Genomic DNA, 20599 nt, shown 5'->3' with positions numbered 1-20599 from the left:
ATGGGAGATTTTCACATCTACTTTGAGTTATTATAGTGCAAAATGTATTCCTACAGGTAACAAGTATAAACGACTCAAATTAAACCCCACATGGCTTACACCTTCTGTGAAAGGGGCAATACACGACAAAAAAAGGGCATTTAAAAAATACAAATCTGAGGGTACATCTGCAGCCTTTGTAAAATATAAAGAGCTTAATAAAATCTGTAAAAATGTAATAAAATCAGCAAAAATACAAAATGAAAGGCAGGTGGCCAAGGATAGTAAAACAAATCCTAAAAAATTCTTCAAGCATATAAATGCAAAAAAGCCAAGGTCTGAACATGTAGGACCCCTAGATAATGGTAATGGGGAGTTGATCACAGGGGATCAAGAGAAGGCAGAGTTACTAAATGGGTTCTTCCGCTCTGTATATACAACAGAAGAAGGAGCAGCTGATGTAGCCGGTGCCAGTGCTGTTAATATATCAGTTGATATACTGAATTGGATGAATGTAGATATGGTCCAAGCTAAATTAAATAAAATAAATGTACACAAGGCCCTGGGACCAGATGGGTTACACCCTAGAGTTCTTAAAGAGCTTAGTTCAGTTATTTCTGTCCCCCTCTTCATAATATTTAGAGAGTCTCTCATGAGTGGTATAGTGCCAAGGGACTGGCGCAGGGCAAATGTGGTGCCTATTTTCAAAAAGGGCTCTAGGTCTTCGCCGGGTAATTATAGACCAGTAAGCTTAACATCAATTGTGGGGAAAATGTTTGAGGGGCTATTGAGGGACTATATACAGAATTATGTGACAATAAATAGCATTATAAGTGACAGCCAGCATGGTTTTACAAAGGACAGAAGTTGTCAAACCAACCTGATTTGTTTTTATGAAGAGGTAAGCAGAAGTCTAGACAGAGGGGCCGCTGTGGATTTAGTGTTTTTGGACTTTGCAAAGGCATTTGACACTGTCCCTCATAGACATCTAATGGGTAAATTAAGGACTATAGGTTTAGAAAGTATAGTTTGTAATTGGATTGAGAATTGGCTCAAGGACCGTATCCAGAGAGTTGTGGTCAATGATTCCTACTCTGAATGGTCCCCAGTTATAAGTGGTGTACCCCAGGGTTCAGTGCTGGGACCACTATTATTCAACTTATTTATTAATGATATAGAGGATGGGATTAATAGCACTATTTCTATTTTTGCAGATGACACCAAGCTATGCAATATAGTTCAGACTATGGAAGATGTTCATGAATTGCAGGCAGATTTAAACAAACTAAGTGTTTGGGCGTCCACTTGGCAAATGAAGTTTAATGTAGATAAATGTAAAGTTATGCATCTGGGTACGAAAAACCTGCATGCATCATATGTCCTAGGGGGAGCTACACTGGGGGAGTCAATTGTTGAGAAGGATCTGGGTGTACTTGTAAATCATAAACGAAATTTCAGCATGCAGTGTCAATCAGCTGCTTCAAAGGCCAGCAGGATATTGTCGTGTATCAAAAGAGGCATGGACTCGCGGGACAGGGATGTAATATTACCACTTTACAAAGCATTAGTGAGGCCTCATCTAGAATATGCAGTCCAGTTCTGGGCTCCAGTTCATAGAAAGGATGCCCTGGAGTTGGAAAAAATACAAAGAAGAGCAACGAAGCTAATAAGGGGCATGGAGAATCTAAGTTATGAGGAAAGATTAAAAGAACTAAACCTATTTAGCCTTGAGAAAAGACGACTAAGGGGGGACATGATTAACTTCTATAAATATATGAATGGCGCATACAAAAAATATGGTGAAATCCTGTTCCATGTAAAACCCCCTCAAAAAACAAGGGGGCACTCCCTCCGTCTGGAGAAAAAAAGGTTCAACCTGCAGAGGCGACAAGCCTTCTTTACTGTGAGAACTGTGAATCTATGGAATAGCCGACCGCAGGAGCCTTCACAGCAGGGACAGTAGACACCGCAGGAGCCGTCACAGCAGGGACAGTAGATGGCTTTAAAAAAGGCTTAGATAATTTCCTAGAACAAAAAAATATTAACTACTATGTGTAGAAATTTTTTACTACCCCTTTCCTATCCCACTTCCCCTTTCCCATCCCTTGGTTGAACTTGATGGACATGTGTCTTTTTTCAACCGTACAAACTATGTAACTATGTAACTATTTCAGCTTGTGCTATCAGTAATAGAATGAGAGCACCAAAATGAAGACTGAGATTGCAGAAGTTAGTAGAGCTGGGTGTAGTAGGCGGAGCAAGTGCACTGCTGCATGCACATTGCATGCTGGGACTAGAGCAGTGCATGCAGGGAGGAGAAACACAGGAAGAGAAGAGGAATGAACTTACTGAGCAAAACAAACCTCTCAAGGTAAACAATAGGGAGTAATGTTACTAAAACCATTTATTATCAAGAAAAAGCTAGTCAGAGCGCACTGATATATTAATAGAGGAACATTGCATTGATTTAAAAAAAAAAAAAAGGATTGGAAAACCCCTTTAAGGACGGCAGAAATGTTTTCGTTTTTGCATCGCAGCGTTCCGAGATCTCACGTGTACGGCCAGCTTAACGAGTAACGCCAACACAACGTACCTGCGTTTTGCGGTGTGACTACTGATCGGTAGAGATGAGGCCTCCCGTGAAACCGGCAACAGCGCGTTTCTGCAGAATATATTGGGAAGGGTCGAATGTCTCCGGACTCCCCTACTGGGCAGACCATTTCCTTACCTATGCTGATATCTGTATTCATGCTCTCCTCTTTGCACTGTTTTCCACCATCAAAATACATCTCATCTTCCTCTATAGCTTCGACTTTAATAACGAAGAGGTCGTTATCCTAAGAGACGAGACAAAAATACCCGATAAGCAGACAAAATAAGACCCATCCAGCTCATCTACAGGTCATAGAGGGTAGATCTACTTTGACATTGTGAGAAACGTCGGCGTCATCGACACGGGGGCCATTGTTTTCCCAATCTTCAATATAACAAGGGCTGGGACAGCTCTCCGGTGTAGCTCTTTTATAGGGCTTATCTGCAAGAGACATACAGACTGCAAAGTAAAGACGGACGAGTATCTAGCAGTCGAACCTCATCTCTTCTTTACAACCAATGAAAGTCTCTTACCCGAGGGGGGGAGGGGCTTGCGAGTCTTCGTCACGACGTCCTTGTCTACATCCTCGTGTCCTCCTAAACAAGCTCTTCCCTGCATAAAAAAAAAAAAGTCATGACGTCGAAGATCTCATAGGAACCGGATACCCACAATCCTGTCCAGGCAGTGTCACCTCTCCAGTCAGCAGCTCGATGATCTTGTTGGTGAGTTCTAGGATCTTCTTCTCATTGTCCCGCTCACATATTCGGTTAGGCAGGAGCTCCGTGATGGGGTTCTGTGTCCTGCTCCCATCTCCTGGCGCACAAGAACGGCTGCTGGTCGTCACACTGTCACCAGATTTCGTCTTCACTACTGTGTAATCCTGTGCATCGAAAGAAGGTCTGAAAACGGCTGTACACCTTCCCAGACTCCATCCCGCCATATTCCTGTGTTAGGTCACCCCTCATCTCAATTCAAAGAATCCCTCACCTCTCCAGTCAGCAGGTAGATGATCTCCATGGTCAGGTTTAATATACTCTTGGTCATCTCATTTTCGTCCTTGTCCATCCTCAGTGGGTCAGTTGGGGAGGGGACACTGGTCGTATGGAGAGGAGCTGAGCAGGGAGGATGCTGTTATGAAGGAACAGGTAAAATAATGATCTAAGTAGATTTTCTCTCTAATTGGAATATTCTAAATTAGATTTCCATTCATTTAATGTCCCTGAGCAGATAGAAGAAATTCCATCATAAATTACTTAGTAGACTTGGGCTCTATGAACATCTGCGTTACGTTTAGAACGGAAACCGCAACGCGGAGCCAGATCAGTCGTACGATGGATACCACCGGAAGCCCACAGACCCCATTGACTTATATGGTGTCCGGCATCTTGAAGGGAAGATTCTGATCCATGACGGGCATTTACATCACGGGAACGTGGGCCTTCGCGCACTGCGGCAAACATTTATATCACAGTGACGACGTGGGCTCAGAAGCGGAGCCTGCACCATCAGTAACACCCTGCTGCAACGGCCAGCTCTGATCCCGGCCGCTTAACCCCTTAGATGCTGCTGTCCATCGAGACTGCGTCATCTAAGCAGTTAGACAGAGGGACAGGGCTCCCTTTGTCGCCCCATCGCACCCCTCCACGACGCGATTGTGGGGTGCCTAACAATGGCCCTGAGGACTGCCATCTTACTACACCTATTAGGCTCTGTAGGATGCCCGTCAACATTAAGTTGCAGTCACATTCAGCAGAAATTTCTGCGACTGAAAATAGAATTAGTTCTAGAGACGCCACATGACGGACCGACGTCTCACAGCCGCATGGGACCCATGCCGCACTCCTAGATGGAGTGTATGCCCTGGGGAATCGGCTAGAAGGTCAAAAGTAGTCCGAAGCCGCCATTTTGTTTAGTCAGCGTAACCCTCAAAAAGGCAAAGGAGACCAAAAGCCAGAAGCAGCTTAGGTTGGAAAAAGGGACCACAATTGACCTGTGCTGCTTGTCGAGAAGAAATAATTTAGAAAAATAACAAGACGAGAGGCCGAAGCCCTGAAGAAAGATACCGGTCTGTCATGCCCCATGGGGACCGGACTAAAACTGATGGAGTTAGAATGGGGAGGGTCTTTTAACCTCTCTGTCTTAGGACGTGGGGGTCAACCTCCTGTGGTGCCGTCATGCAGGACGACTGGAAGGAAGTCTCCATTCACCTGAATAGGACTTGTAGACATCCACGCGCTTACGGCAGAAACAACCACATTCAGGCGAACGGAACCGATTGAAAATTTTTGCTGCATGTGACTGCAGACTGACAGGCAAAATACTAAGCAATACCGGCAATTCGGAGTCTCATAGACTTACATAGAGGGACTGGCATCCGGTCCGCACACATGACGCCGTGTAAATCGGCGCGTCAATTTAGAGATCACGTGACCACACGGGGAGGCAAACGGAGTCTATGTATTGAGAGCTGGACGAGGAAATAAATATCATATATACACGTGGACAAGATACAAACGGGAAAAAGCAATAAAAAAAACTTCATTGGTGGGAGTCCGGCTTTAATAAATGATTTTCTTTATATTGATACGTTTTTATCACTACGATCACCGTACGGAACTTCACAACTTTTAACCTCTGCAAATACCGTTTTCTATCAGAAATACAAATAGATATTTAGAAATAAATGAGTGAACGGTGCATCTTTGTAATTACATCTTATTAACCCGTTAGTAACCGCCAATACGCCTTTTCACAGCGCTGCGTCGGAATAAATAAACAGAGCAGGGAGCCATTAAATGTCCCTGCTCTCCGCTACCAGGGGTATTATGAGGGCTGCGGGCGTCCCTGCTCGAACGGGTGAGAGCAATATCAGTATCGATCTCGCCCGTTTAACCCCTCAGATGCATCGTTCAATTGCGAGTGCTGCATCAGAGTGGTTTTGGAGAGGGGGAGGGAGGGCGCTCCTCTCATCCCACCGGCACCCGGCGATAAGATCACTGAGTGTCTGTGTCTCCGAAGGCAGCCGGGGTCCTAGAGGGTGCTGGACCGGTTTACACAGAACTATTGCCGTGTATTATAAATGTGATCGGAGGATCGCATAGTGACGTCCCCTAGTGGGACTAGTAAAAAAAGGAACAAAAAAGGTCTACTTAAAAAAAAAAAATAAAAAAAAATTTAAAACCACACTTTTTCCCCTTACAAATTGCTTTACTATTAAAAAATGAAATAAAGTAAAAAAAATGACACGTATTTGTTATCACCGCATCCATAACGACCCCGACTATAAAGATATTACATTACTTAACCCGCACGGTGAACGCCGTAAAAAATTACAGTGGAGGAAATAAGTATTTGATCCCTTGCTGATTTTGTAAGTTTGCCCACTGTCAAAGTCATGAACAGTCTAGAATTTTTAGGCTAGGTTAATTTTACCAGTGAGAGATAGATTATATATAAAAAAAAAAAAAAAATCACATAGTCAAAATGATCTATATTTATTTGCATTGTGCACAGAGAAATAAGTATGTGACCCCCTACCAACCATTAAGAGTTCAGCCTCCTCCAGACCAGTTACTGCTCCAAATCACCTTGGTGCCTGCATTATAGACAGCTCTTACATGGTCACCTGTATAAAAGACTCCTGTCCACAGACTCAATGATCAGTCTGACTCTAACCTCTACAACATGGGCAAGACCAAAGAGCTTTCTAAGGATGTCAGGGACAAGATCATAGACCTGCACAAGGCTGGAATGGGCTACAAAACCATAAGTAAGACGCTGGGTGAGAAGGAGACAACTGTTGGTGCAATAGTAAGAAAATGGAAGACATACAAAATGACTGTCAATCGACATTGATCTGGGGCTCCATGCAAAATCTCACCTCGTGGGGTATCCTTGATCCTGAGGAAGGTGAGAGCTCAGCCGAAAACTACACGGGGGAACTTGTTAATGATCTCAAGTCAGCTGGGACCACAGTCACCAAGAAAACCATTGGTAACACATTACGCCGTAATGGATTAAAATCCTGCAGTGCCCGCAAGGTCCCCCTGCTCAAGAAGGCACATGTACAGGCCCGTCTGAAGTTTGCAAATGAACATCTGGATGATTCTGAGGGTGATTGGGAGAAGGTGCAGTGGTCAGATGAGACTAAAATTGAGCTCTTTGGCATTAACTCAACTCGCCGTGTTTGGAAGAAGAGAAATGCTGCCTATGACACAAAGAACACCGTCCCCACTGTCAAGCATGGAGGTGGAAACATTATGTTTTGGGGGTGTTTCTCTGCTAAGGGCACAGGACTACTTCACCGCATCAATGGGAGAATGGATGGAGCCATGTACCGTCAAATCCTGAGTGACAACCTCCTTCCCTCCACCAGGACATTAAAAATGGCTCGTGGCTGGGTCTCCCAGCACGACAATGACCCGAAACATACAGCCAAGGCAACAAAGGAGTGGCTCAAAAAGAAGCACATTAAGGTCATGGAGTGGCCTAGCCAGTCTCCAGACCTTAATCCCATCGAAAACTTATGGAGGGAGCTGAAGATCCGAGTTGCCAAGCGACAGCCTCGAAATCTTAATGATTTACAGATGATCTGCAAAGAGGAGTGGGCCAAAATTCGATCTAACATGTGTGCAAACCTCATCATCAACTACTAAAAACGTCTGACTGCTGTGCGTGCCAACAAGGGTTTTGCCACCAAGTATTAAGTCTTGTTTGCCAAAGGGATCAAATACTTATTTCTCTGTGCACAATGCAAATAAATATATATCATTTTGACAATGTGATTTTTTTTTTTAAATTTTATATAATCTATCTCTCACTGGTAAAATTAACCTAGCCTAAAAATTCTAGACTGTTCATGACTTTGACAGTGGGCAAACTTACAAAATCAGCAAGGGATCAAATACTTATTTCCTTCACTGTATATAAAAAACAATGGAAAAATTGCTGTTTTCTGTGAATCCTGACTTGAAAAATTTTTGATAAAAAGTGATCAAAAAGTCGCATCTACTCCAAACTGGTACCAATAAAAACTACAAGTCGTCCCGCAAAAAAAAAACAAAACCCTCATACAATCGCATGGTTGGAACAATAAAAAAAAGTTACGGCTCTTTAACCCCTTAACGCTCAGCGGCGTAATATTCTGTCGTGCTAACTGTATCGTTAGCGCTCAGCGACGGACTATTACGTCGCGGGAGTAACGGCCATTTCGGCCGTCCTCCCGACACATACAGGAGCTGTGACAGCTGCTGTCTCGTACAGCAGGGACCGATCGCTGTGTCCCCGCTGATTAACCCCTTAAAAGCCGTGTTCAATAGCGATCACGGCTTTTTAGGGGTTAAGCTACAATCGCCAGCCTGCTACACGATAGCGGCCGGCGATGGTGACTATGGCAACCGGACACCAAACAATGGCGTCCAGCTATGCCATCGACGGAAGCCTAGTGGGTCCTGACAAAGTCAGGACCCACTGTGCTTGCTGTCAGTTCTAATACACTGCACTACACATGTAGTGCAGTGTATTAGAATAGCGATCAGGGCCTCCTGCCCTCAAGTCCCCTAGTGGGAGAAAGTAATAAAGTAAAGAAAACAGTAAAAAAAAGATGTGTAGAAATAAGAAAATAAAAGTTTTAAAAGTAATAAAAGTAAAAATCCCCCTTTTCCCTTATCAGTCCTTTATTATTAATAAAAATCTATAAACAAACATATAAACTATATATAATTGGTATCGCCGCGTCCGTAACGGCCTGAACTACAAAGTTATTTCGTTATTTATCCCGCGCGGTGAACGCCGTAAAAGAAAATAAATGACAATCACAATTGTTTGGTCACTTCACCTCCCAAAAAATGGAATAAAAAGAGATGAAAAAGTCGCTTGTACCTAAAAATGGTCCTGATGGAAACGACAGTTCGTTACGCAAAAAATAAGTCCTCGCACGGCTTTATTGATGGAAAAATAAAAATGTTCTGGCTCTTAGAATAAGGCAACACAAAAAGTGAATGATTGTTTACAAAACGTATTTTATTGTGCAAACGCCATAAGACATAAAAAAAAAAAGCTATAAACATCTGGTATCGCCGTAATCGTATCGCCACGCAGAATAAAGTGAATATGTCATTTATAGCGCACGGTGAACGCTGTAAAAAAAATTGAATAAAAAAAGTACAATTGCTGTTTTTTAGTCACCACGCCACCTAAAAATAGAATAAAAACTGATCAAAAAGTCACATGCACCCCAAGAAAACTACAATGGATTCCTCAAGGGGTCTAGTTTCCAAAACAGGGTCACTTTTGGGGGGTTTCCACTGTTTTGGCACCACAAGACCTCTTCAAACCGGACATGGTGCCTAATAAAAAGGAGGCCTCAAAATCCACTAGGCGCTCCTTTGCTTCGGAGGCCGGCGCTTCAGTCCATTACCGCCCGAGGGCCACGTGTGGGATATTTCTCTAAACTGCAGAATCTGGGCAATAAATATTGAGTTGCGTTTCACTGATAAAACCTTTTGTGTTATAAAAAAAATGGTATAAAAAGGATTTTCTGACAAAAATAAAATATGTAAATGTCACCTCTACTTTGCTCTAAATTCCTGTGAAACACCTAAAGGGTTCATAAACTTTCTAAATGCTGTTGTGAATACTTTGAGTGGTCTAGTTTCTAAAATGGGGTGTTTGATAGGGGTTTCTAATATATGGGCCCCTCAAAGCAACTTCAGAACTGAGCTGGAACCTAAAAAATAAATAAAAATAAGGCAATACTTCGCTTCTTACATTATACTGATAATGAGCCGTGCCCACCCCGAGATGACCCCAGTTTTGACCGTTTGTATAAACGGAGACCCCTATTAGACCGTTTCAGTGCCCGGTTTTCCCAGCATTCACCCCCGAGAAGTGTATTTCTACTGATGAGTTCTTGGTAGATTTTAAAGGGATTGTTCAATTCCGCGAGTACCTGCCGGGTAGGAGGGCAAGGTATGGCGTGAAGATGTATAAGCTGTGAGAGTGCATCAGGGTATACCTACAAATTTAGGATATATGAAGGGAAGGACACCAGTATTCAGCCCCCAGAATGCCCCCCCTTACTGGGAGTTAATGCAAAAATTGTGTGGGATTTGGTGCACCCACTGCTGGACCAGGGTCACCACCTCTACCTGGGTAATTTTTATACCAGCGTCCCAGTCTTCAGGTCCCTCGCTGCCAGAAGTCCTGCGGCATGCGGCACTGCTAGAATCTGAGAGGCCTCCCTAAGACTCTGCAGGGCAAACACTCAGAAGGGGTGAGAGCCGGGCACATTCTAGCAGCAACATATTGTGTGTCAAGTACAAGACAAGAGAGATGCCACACCAGTACCCATGTACCTGTACAAGGTACCAGTACAGAGACCCCCAAACCAGACTGCATCCTGTACTACAATAGGTACATGGGAGGGGTGGACTTGTCAGATCCGGAGACCCTGCAGCGCCATGCGGTGTGGTATAAGAAGCTGGCCGGGCACATCATACAGATGGCATTGTACAATGTGTACGTGCTACATCGATGTACAGGCCAGAGGGGAACTTTCCTGGAATTTCAAGAGGTGATTATCAAGAAACTAATTTTTAGGGACCAAGAAGTCAAAAGAGGTGCAAAGTCTGCTATAAGAGGGAGATAAGGGATGACAATATATCAATGTGACACGTGTCCTGAAAAACTAAGGCTCCGTATGAAAGAGTGCTTCAAAATGTATCATACATCCCTTGATTTTTAATCTACCCCAGTTTTACTTACCCTGATGCCCTCCGCACATCTTATCCCCCTCATCTTTCCCTTCTGAGCCCTGCTGCGTGCCTAGGCAGCTGATAACAGCCACATGTAGGGTATTGCCATACCCGGGAGAACCCACATTACAGTTTATGGGGTGTATGTCTCCGGTCAAAATGCTCACTTACACCTCTATATGAATGCCTTAAGGGGTGTAGTTTTTAAAACGGGATCACTTCTTGGGGGTTTCAACTGTACTGGTACCTCAGGGAATTCTGCATACATGACTTAGAACCAGAAAATCCCCAGTAGGCCAAATGATGGTCCTTTCGTTCTGAGCCCTCCCATGGGCCCAAACGTCAGTTTATCACCACAAATGGGGTACTGCCACATTCAAGACAAATTGGGCAACAGAATGGGGTATTTTATTTCTTGTGAAAATAAGAAATTTTCAGCCAAAACTACATATTATTGGAAAAAATTTACTTTGTTTTAATTCCCAGCCCAATTCAAATAAGTTCTGTGAAAAAACTATGGGGTCAAAATGGTAACAACACCCATAAATGAATTCCTTGAGGGGTGTAGTTTCCAAAATTGGGTCACTTCGGGTGGGTTTCCATTGCTTTGATACCTCTGGGGCTCTGCAAATGCGACATGGCACCCAAAAACCAATCCAGCAAAATCTGGACTCCAAAGAACACACAGCGCTCCTTCCCTACTGTGGCCTCCCATGGGCCCAAACGGCAGTTTATTGCCACAAATGGGGTATTGCTGCACTCAGGAGAAATTGGGCAACAAAATGGGGTATTTTGTTCCCTGTGAAACGAAGAAATTTTGATCACAAATTACATCTTGTTGGAAAAAATTTCATTTTTTTAATTTCACAGCCCAATTCAAATAGGTGCTGTGAAAAAACTGTGCGGTCAAAATGATAACAACAACCATAAATGAATTCCTTGAGGGGTGCCGTTTCCAAAATGGGGTCACTATTGGGGGATTCCTACTGTTTTGACACCTCAACACCTCGTCAAACCTGGCATGCTGCCTAAAATATATTCTAATAAAAAAGAGGCCTCAAAATCCTCTAGGTGCTTCTTTGCTTCTGGGGCTTGTGTTTTAGTCCACGAGCGCACTAGAGCCACATGTGGGACATTTCTAAAAACTGCAGAATCTGGACAATACATATTTGGTAGTATTTCTCTGGTAAAACCTTCCGTGTTACAGAAAAAAAATTGAATAAAATTGAAATTCAGCAAGAAAAATGAAATTTGCAAATTTCACCTCCACTTTGCTTTAATTCCTGTGAAATGCCTGAAGGGTTAAATAAACTTTCTAAATGCTGTTTTGAATACTCTGAGGGGTCTAGTTTTTAAAATGGGGTGTTTTATGGGGGTTTCTAATACATAGGCCCCACAAAGCCACTTCAGAACCGAACAGGTACCTAAAAAAAAGGCTTTTGAAATTTTCTTAAAAATATGAGAAATTGCTGTTTATGTTCTAAGCCTTGTAACGTCCAAGAAAAATAAAAGAATGTTCAAAAAACGATGCCAATCTAAAGTAGACATATGGGAAATGTGAACTAGTAACTATTTTGGGGGGTATAACCGTCTGTTTTACAAGCAGATGCATTTAAATTCTGAAAAATGCTATTTTTTCAAAATTTTCTCTACATTTTGCAATTTTTCACCAATAAACACTGAATATATCGACCAAATTTTACCACGAACATAAAGCAAAATGTGTCACGAGAAAACAATCTCAGAATCGCTTGTATAGGTTTAAGCATTCCGACGTTATTACCACATAAAGTGAAATATGTCAGATTTGAAAAATGGGCTCTGAGCCTTAACAGGTTCCCGACTGCTGGCTGTATTTATACGGCCAGCGGTCAGGGTCTCTGAAGTCCGCCGTATAGACTAATTACGGCGACACTTCAGAGACTGTGCACGCGCGATCGCGTGCACACAGCTCTATGCCCTGGCTGTTGCTAACAGCCATGGGCACTGGGCAGAATGTCAGGGGCCAATCTTTTGGCCCTTGAACATGTGATCGCTGTGACAACCAATCACAGCGATCACATGCATTTGTACGTATAAAACAGTGTGCACGCGATCGCGTGCACACAGCCCTGTACCCACGCTGTTACCAACAGCTCTGGGCACTGGGCAGAGTATCAGGGACCAATCTGATGGTCCCTGAACATGTGGTCGCTGTGAAAACCTATCACAGCGAGCACATTTGTTTTATTTTTACTTTTCTGGCAGTGAATCTCCTGCCTCTTTTCTTCTCCTCACACATTGTTTCAGTTTGAGGAGAAGAAGAGACTCGAGAGAATCTGCCAGAAGATTACAGTTACACAAAAAATACAGTTACACTATAAAACATTCTCTGTATAGATAGATTTCTATCTATCTATACAATCTATCTATCTATCTCATATCCATCTATCTATCTATCTATCTCATATCTATCTATATATCTATCTATCTATCTATCTATCTATCTATCTATCTATCTATCTATCTATCTATATATCTATCTATCTCATATCCATCTATCTATCTATCTATCTATCTCATATCCATCTATCTATCTATCTATCTATCTATCTCATATCTATCTATCTATCTATCTATCTCTCTCATATCTATCTCTCTATCTATCTCATATCTACCTATCTATCTATCTATCTCATATCTATCTAATATCTATCTATCTCATATCTATCTATCTATCCCATATCTATCTATCTATCTATCTCATATCTATCTATCTATCTCTCATATCTACCTATCTATCTATCTCATATCTATCTATCTATCTATCTAATATCTATCTATCTATCTATCTCATATCTATCTATCTATCTATCTATCTATCTATCTAATATCTATCTATCTATCTATCTCATATCTATCTATCTATCTATCTATCTATCTATCTATCTATCTATCTATCTATCTATCTATCTATCTATCTATCTAATATCTATCTATCTATCTATCTATCTCATATCTATCTATCTATCTCATATCCATCTATCTATCCCATATCTATCTATCTATCTATCTATCTCATATCTACCTATCTATCTATCTATCTCATATCTATCTATCTATCTAATATCTATCTATCTCATATCTATCTATCCCATATCTATCTATCTATCTATCTATCTATCTCATATCTATCTATCTATACAATCTATCTATCTATCTCATATCCATCTATCTATCTATCTATCTATCTCATATCCATCTATCTATCAATCTATCTATCTATCTCATATCCATCTATCTATCTATCTCATATCTATCTCTCATATCTACCTATCTATCTATCTATCTCATATCTATCTATCTAATATCTATCTCTCTATCTATCTCATATCTATCTATCTATCTATCTATCTATCTCATATCTATCTCATATCTATCTATCTATCTATCTATCTATCTCATATCTATCTATCTATCTATCTATCTATCTATCTATCTCATATCTATCTCATATCTATCTATCTATCTATCTATCTATCTATCTCATATCTACCTATCTATCTATCTATCTATCTCATATCTACCTATCTATCTATCTCATATCTATCTATCTATCTCATATCTATCTATCTATCTATCTATCTATCTATCTATCTATCTATCTATCTATCTATCTATCTATCTGTCTGTCTATCTATCTATCTAATCTATCTTTTTTTCTATCTACCTTTCTTTCTTTTATTCTATTAGAATAGGCAGGTAGGGAGTATATAATTATATATATATCCACATATATATATAGCAATAGCGGTTTATTTTTTTGTTAGCGGTAGTGTAGATCTATATACCAGTTAGTTTGTGTGTTTTATTAAAAAAAAAAAAATGGCGAGGAAGTTGTTTAGCGCCGAGGAGGCATACGCCATGCTGTGGTCTGAGTCGGAGACCGCATCAGAGATGGCGTCAGAGATGGAACCTGTTGTAGGCAGGGATGATGATCGCGTCACTTCAGGTTCATCTTCAGGGGACGTTGTCCCTGATGCAGTAGAAACTGCAGAACATGAAAGCGCAGGGCCAAGTAGTGCTGTAGCACGGGACAGCCTGGTCCCTCCAGTCCAGGCTCTTGTATGGGCCCTGCCCCATCTTTTGGGCCTAGAATCCACGGATTTACTGCCACTCCTGGCATAACTGTGGACAATACAAATTTTGTCCAAATGGATTACTTCCGTTTATTTATAACGGACGACATCCTAAATCAGATTGTCCACAAAACAAATTTATATGCCACTCAATATATAAGGCAGAAACCTTCATCCACCCATGCCAGAGATTGGACGCCCACCAATTTGCAGGAATTCAAAATTTTTGGGGGGCTCACCCTAAATATGGGTATTGTCAAAAATCCCTCCATTAGGTCTTACTGGTCAACAAGACCCGCCCAAGCCACCCCAGTGTATTCTGCAGTAACGCCCAGGTCTCGTTATGAGACAATAATGAGGTTCCTCCACTTCAATGACAACGCACAGGCCCCCCCCAAGTACCGATGCAAACCGGGATCGGTTGTTCAAAATAAGACCGCTAATAAATTACCTGAATAATTTATTTCTGCAACTCTACACCCCTGAGCAGAATGTAAGCGTGGACGAATCCCTCCTCAACTTCCATGGAAGACTTCGCTTTCGCCAATATCTACCTTCTAAAATTGCAAGATATGGTGCTAAGCTTTATAAATTGTGTGAAAGCGGGTCAGGATATACCAGCGCCTCCAGATTGTATGAAGGGCGGGACCGCTCAATGTTCCTGGATGCCCCCCTGATCTTTCCACCAGCAGTAAGATCGTGTGGGAGATAATGCAGCCGCTGCTTCACCAGGGGTACCACCTGTACTGCCATCCTTTTTATTCCAGTGTGCCCCCGTTTAGGCATTTGCATGCTGCAAGGACCGGGCATGTGGTACAATGCGCAAAAACAGAATTGGTTTTCCGCAGCAATTAGTGGGGAAGCGCATGGTAAAGGGGGACTCCTGCGCTGACGCATCTGAGGAATTGCTGGCGGTCAAGTTCAGGGATCACAAAGACGTGTATGTGCCAAGCACGATTCATACCGCAGGAACAGCGGCAGTGAGGGAAAGAGGGGCAACATCGGACAAGTACCGACCAGGGAGTGAGCGTGTCCGAATATAACAAGTACACGGGGGGGGGATTTAAGCGACCGGGTTTTACAGCTCTATTTAGTAAAACACAAAACTAAAACTTGGTACAAAAAAGTGGCCATTTATCTTCTGCAGGCGACAAATCCACAACTCATTTGTGCTCTATAATAAAAACAGAGGCAGAGACACATATTGGGATTTCCAGGAGAAAATTACTGAAGGCCTCATATTTGATGTTCAGGACACCCGAGATGCCCCCAGTCTGAGGATGTCACGCGACCGACTGAAAGACACTTCATCACTCGCATTCCCCCAACACCAACCAGAAGCGACCCCCAGAAAAAGTGCCGCGTCTGCAGAAAAGACGGGCACCGCAGAGATTCCCGATATTTATGTCCCTCACAACCAGGCCCGTGCAGTCACCCATGTTTAGAAAATACCATAATGTTCTGAATTATTCGATTTGAGTTAATTAGTTGAAAATATATTTGCCCTACATTACTTTTTTATTTTTCCGATGATTTTACTCCAAGGGTGAGGGAGGGAATGGGGGGTGGGGGTGAGGGAGGGAATGGGGGGTGGGGGAGGGAATGGGGGGTGGGGGTGAGGGAGGGAATGGGGGGTGAGGGAGGGAATGGGGGGTGGGGGGTGAGGGAGGGAATGGGGGGTGAGGGAGGGAATGGGGGGTGGGGGTGAGAGAGGGAATGGGGGGGTGGGGTGAGAGAGGGAATGGGGTGTGGGGTGAGGGAGGGAGGGGAGGGGTGGGGGGAGGTCATGTTTGATGTTTTCTAAAGTTCATCTGCTGGAGAGCTCCACTTGCATAAACCTGCAATTTCTTATTTTAGGAAACCCCAAAAAATTCATTCCCATCATACCCCTAGATGAATATTTTGGACGTGTTATAGAAACTCTGCTGAGATTTGTGAAATAATCTTCTTCTATCGTCCGCCGTCCTACATCTCCATGTGATAAATAAGGCCACATATGTGGTATCCCCGTGCACGGGAGAAGTGGCAGAATGTGAAAGGAGATGAATTTTGTCCGTGGTCTATACCGTGTGTGGAAAATGCTCAAGTAAACTGACGCATTTGCTAAATTCTTGAATTTTTTTCCAATTTTGCCCACTTTAGAGAAAAAAATAAAAATGATATATACTGAGAAATGGCACTAAAACAAAGCCCCGTCTGTCCTTTAAAAAGAGGGTAAAATTCAAAGATGAACTTTATTCACCTGCAGAGTTATAGTCATGTAAAGAAGCGCAGAGCAAAATTGTGAAATTTGCTCCGGTCATTTAGCTGTAAAACAGCCCAGTCCTTAACCGGTTAAAGAGGCCGTCACCAGATGATCCAACCCCGATCTCCTACTGCATGTGATCGGCGCTGCAATGTAGAGAACAGGAAATTTTTTTTATTTTTTTTTTAAACGATCGTTTTTGGCCAAGTTATGAGCAATTTTATATTTATGCAAATGAGCTTTTGGCAACTGGGCGTGTCTTGTGTTTGTAACTGGGCATGTCTTGTGTTTGTAACTGGGCGTGTCTTGTGTTTGTAACTGGGCGTGTCTTGTGTTTGTAACTGGGCGTGTCTTGTGTTTGTAACTGGGCGTGTCTTGTGTTTGTAACTGGGCGTGTCTTGTGTTTGTAACTGGGCGTGTCTTGTGTTTGTAACTGGGCGTGTCTTGTGTTTGTAACTGGGCGTGTCTTGTGTTTGTAACTGGGCGTGTCTTGTGTTTGTAACTGGGCGTGTCTTGTGTTTGTAACTGGGCGTGTCTTGTGTTTGTAACTGGGCGTGTCTTGTGTTTGTAACTGGGCGTGTCTTGTGTTTGTAACTGGGCGTGTCTTGTGTTTGTAACTGGGCGTGTATCTACATTACAGCGCTGATCACATTATGTAGGAGACAGGACACTTATAATTTGGTGACTGCGTCCTTAAGGGGTTAAATGTGGAGACGCAAGAACAAATAATTTGAAAAAAAAAAGTGTTTTTCCTGTGCAAAAGTCGTAAAAAAAACAAAAACAAAAAAAAAAAAAAAAATCGATACAATTTGGTATCGCTGCAATCACAACCACCCGGTGAATAAAGTAAAGCCTTATTCACACGAACGCTGCACAACTCGGACGTGAAAAACTGCAGTTTTTCACGTCCGAGGTGCATCCGCGCTCAGCGCTGCGGGACGCGATGTCCCACATCCCCCATAGTTGAGAGTGTATGGAGGGATGCGTGAAAAAAAAAACCCAGTGTGAAAAGGGTCTAAGATAACAAAACCCCTTCTACTGAACGGACAGAATTGGTATGAAGGCTGAGAGTTGTAGTACAAGGACTACTTTACCTGTTGTTGTGCAGTTCGATCTTCTCTCCCCAGTGACGGGTCTGGTACTTTTCCCGCTCTGAACACTACAAAATAAAACCCAAAGAACGTAAAAAACATCGGTAAAGAACCGGCAGAAATCACCGATCACACCCCAACACGGAGGAGGAGGCTCAAGGAAAGACGCCGTGCGCCGCCCGAGATCCGTGGAAAGACGGGACACGTTCGATCTTCCCCCGGATCGGAGAGTTTTCACAGACCCGATTCAGTGAATGGGTCCGTGAAAACGATCGGGCGCCACTGGGACGCCGTGAAAAACGGGCCGAATGGCACTCGGTCGTGTGCAAGAGCCCTAAATGGGTAACTAAACTTTCGACATGTGAAAAGTTCTGATCGGTGGGAGTCCGAGCACGGAGACCCCCATCGATCGCTGAAAAACGAAGCGGCAGAAGAGGTCGGATGGGCGCTGTGCCGCTTCGTTTCAGACCGTCTTTCCGCGGAGAGCCGAGCGAGCGGCGGACGGACTCATCGACTTTCTATAGAGCCCGGTCAGAAACGAAGCGGCACAGCGCTCTACCGCTTGGTATTAGCGATCAGCTTGGTATTAGCGATCAGCGGGGGTCCCAGGGCTCGGACCCCCACCGATCACAGCTTCTGACATGTCAGAAGTTTTTTGAGACTTTGGTGACCCTTTAATCCCTTGGTGTCGCAGGCAATTTTCGTTTTTCACATTCGAGGAGCCATACATTTTGCATTTTCCACATTGAACTTGTGAAAATTATTTTGTGGGGAGTTTATTGGAGATTACAGTGCGGAGACAACGACAGGTTAACGTTATTCTGCGGCTCGATACGAGGACGGCGATAACCAATTTATCATTTCTTTTTATTATTTTACTTAAACAGAAAAAAAAACGGTGCGTGTCGCCGTATTCTGAGCGCCAGAACTTTTTTATTTTCCCAACGACGCAGCGGCGTGAGGGTTTTTTTCTCGGCGCTACGTGCGAGTTTTTGATTACTTTGTATTCCATTAGTTTTGGGAGGCGAGTTTAATATTTTGAGGGGTTAAATTATCGGATATTTTACGAACGCAGCGACACAATTATGTTTATTTGTTTTTATTGCTTACAGTGTTTTTCGGGGTTTTTTTTCTTTTACTTTCTCGCCCCCTGCATCATGCGGTCTTTAGATCTACGTGTTCTCCCTGTATCTGTGCTCTACTGTTATGCCTTGATGGGGTGCGGATGGCACCTGGAGGCCTACAAAAGACATCTGGCTGTCATGGCAACCGATCATCACCCTGGAATATTGGGGACGGGGGCGGTCGGGGGACAGAGGGAGATCAGCAGACAAAAAAGTATTCACACAGAGAACTGACCTAATCCATGTAAATAATGGCTGTGTTTATACAGAGATCAGCGGCGCCACAAAGCCACTGCTCATCTCTTCCTCCTCCACCTATCACTACTGCAGGAAGTCCCAGCTGCTGCAGCACATCGTACACACCTCAAATGCCGCAAACCTTCATAACTGCGGTAACAGCTGCACAATAATGATCAGATACTCACCCGACCAACACCTGATGTGGAGCCGACTGACTGCAGGACCTGCGATGACGTCACCATCATGTGATCAGTCACGTGACGGGCGGAGCTAAACCATACAAATAATAATAGGGGCTGAAGGACCTGTGGTGACGTAAGGTGATCAGTCAATAACAGCCTGGACATGCTGAGAGTTGTAGTTCTCTCCTCTTATACCTCCTCCTGTAATGTCCTCTGATATCCCATAATAACAGCCTGGACATGCTGGGAGTTGTAGTTCTCTCCTCTTATACCTCCTCCTGTAATGTCCTCTGATATCCCATGATAACAGCCTGGACATGCTGGGAGTTGTAGTTCTCTCCTCTTATATCTCCTCCTGTAATGTCCTCTGATATCCCATAATAACATCCTGCACATGCTGGGAGTTGTAGTCCTCTCCTCTTATACCTCCTCCTGTAATGTCCTCTGATATCCCATAATAACAGCCTGGACATGCTGGGAGTTGTAGTTCTCTCCTCTTATACCTCCTCCTGTAATGTACTCTGATATCCCATAATAACAGCCTGGACATGCTGGGAGTTGTAGTTCTCTCCTCTTATACCTCCTCCTGTAATGTCCTCTGACATCACATAATAACAGCCAGGACATGCTGAGAGTTGTAGTTCTCTCCTCTTATACCTCCTCCTGTAATGTCCTCTGATATCCCATGATAACAGCCTGGACATGCTGGGAGTTGTAGTTCTCTCCTCTTATACCTCCTCCTGTAATGTCCTCTGATATCCCATGATAACAGTATGGACATGCTGGGAGTTGTAGTTCTCTCCTCTTATACCTCCTCCTGTAATGTACTCTGATATCCCATAATAACAGTCGACATGCTGGGAGTTCTAGTTCTCTCCTCTTATACCTCCCCCTGTAATGTCCTCTGATATCCCATAATAACAGTCCACATGCTGGGAGTTGTAGTCCTCTCCTCTTATACCTCCTCCTGTATTGTCCTCTAATATCCCATAATAACAGTCTGGACATGCTGGGAGTTGTAGTTCTCTCCTCTTATACCTCCTCCTGTAATGTCCTCTGATATCCCATAATAACAGTCTGGACATGCTGGGAGTTGTAGTTCTCTCCTCTTATACCTCCTCCTGTAATGTCCTCTGATATCCCATGATAACAGTATGGACATGCTGGGAGTTGTAGTTCTCTCCTCTTATACCTCCTCCTGTAATGTCCTCTGATATCCCATGATAACAGTATGGACATGCTGGGAGTTGTAGTTCTCTCCTCTTATACCTCC

At 43.2% G+C, this 20599-nt stretch overlaps 1 protein-coding gene across 1 annotated transcript in view; it reads right to left on the bottom strand.

Moving 5' to 3' along the window:
- The window catches only part of LOC142663515 (uncharacterized), a 31455-nt gene extending 12054 nt beyond the window's left edge, over positions 1 to 19401 (bottom strand). The window contains exons 1-7 of the mRNA XM_075842237.1: positions 19330 to 19401; positions 17784 to 17848; positions 3560 to 3700; positions 3264 to 3452; positions 3106 to 3184; positions 2901 to 3013; positions 2708 to 2816 (exon numbers count right to left, since the gene is read on the bottom strand). Of these exons, the coding sequence (XP_075698352.1) occupies positions 2708 to 2816; positions 2901 to 3013; positions 3106 to 3184; positions 3264 to 3452; positions 3560 to 3637 (568 nt within the window). The 5' untranslated portion in view covers positions 3638 to 3700; positions 17784 to 17848; positions 19330 to 19401. The remainder of the gene's footprint in view (positions 1 to 2707; positions 2817 to 2900; positions 3014 to 3105; positions 3185 to 3263; positions 3453 to 3559; positions 3701 to 17783; positions 17849 to 19329) is intronic.
- Between the last annotated feature and the right edge of the window lie 1198 nt (positions 19402 to 20599).

This window comes from Rhinoderma darwinii, chromosome 11 (genome assembly GCF_050947455.1).
Source record: "Rhinoderma darwinii isolate aRhiDar2 chromosome 11, aRhiDar2.hap1, whole genome shotgun sequence".
NCBI lineage: Eukaryota > Metazoa > Chordata > Amphibia > Anura > Rhinodermatidae > Rhinoderma > Rhinoderma darwinii.
Note: the sequence above shows the minus strand (reverse complement) of the source record. Positions and strands in the feature narration are given on the sequence as shown.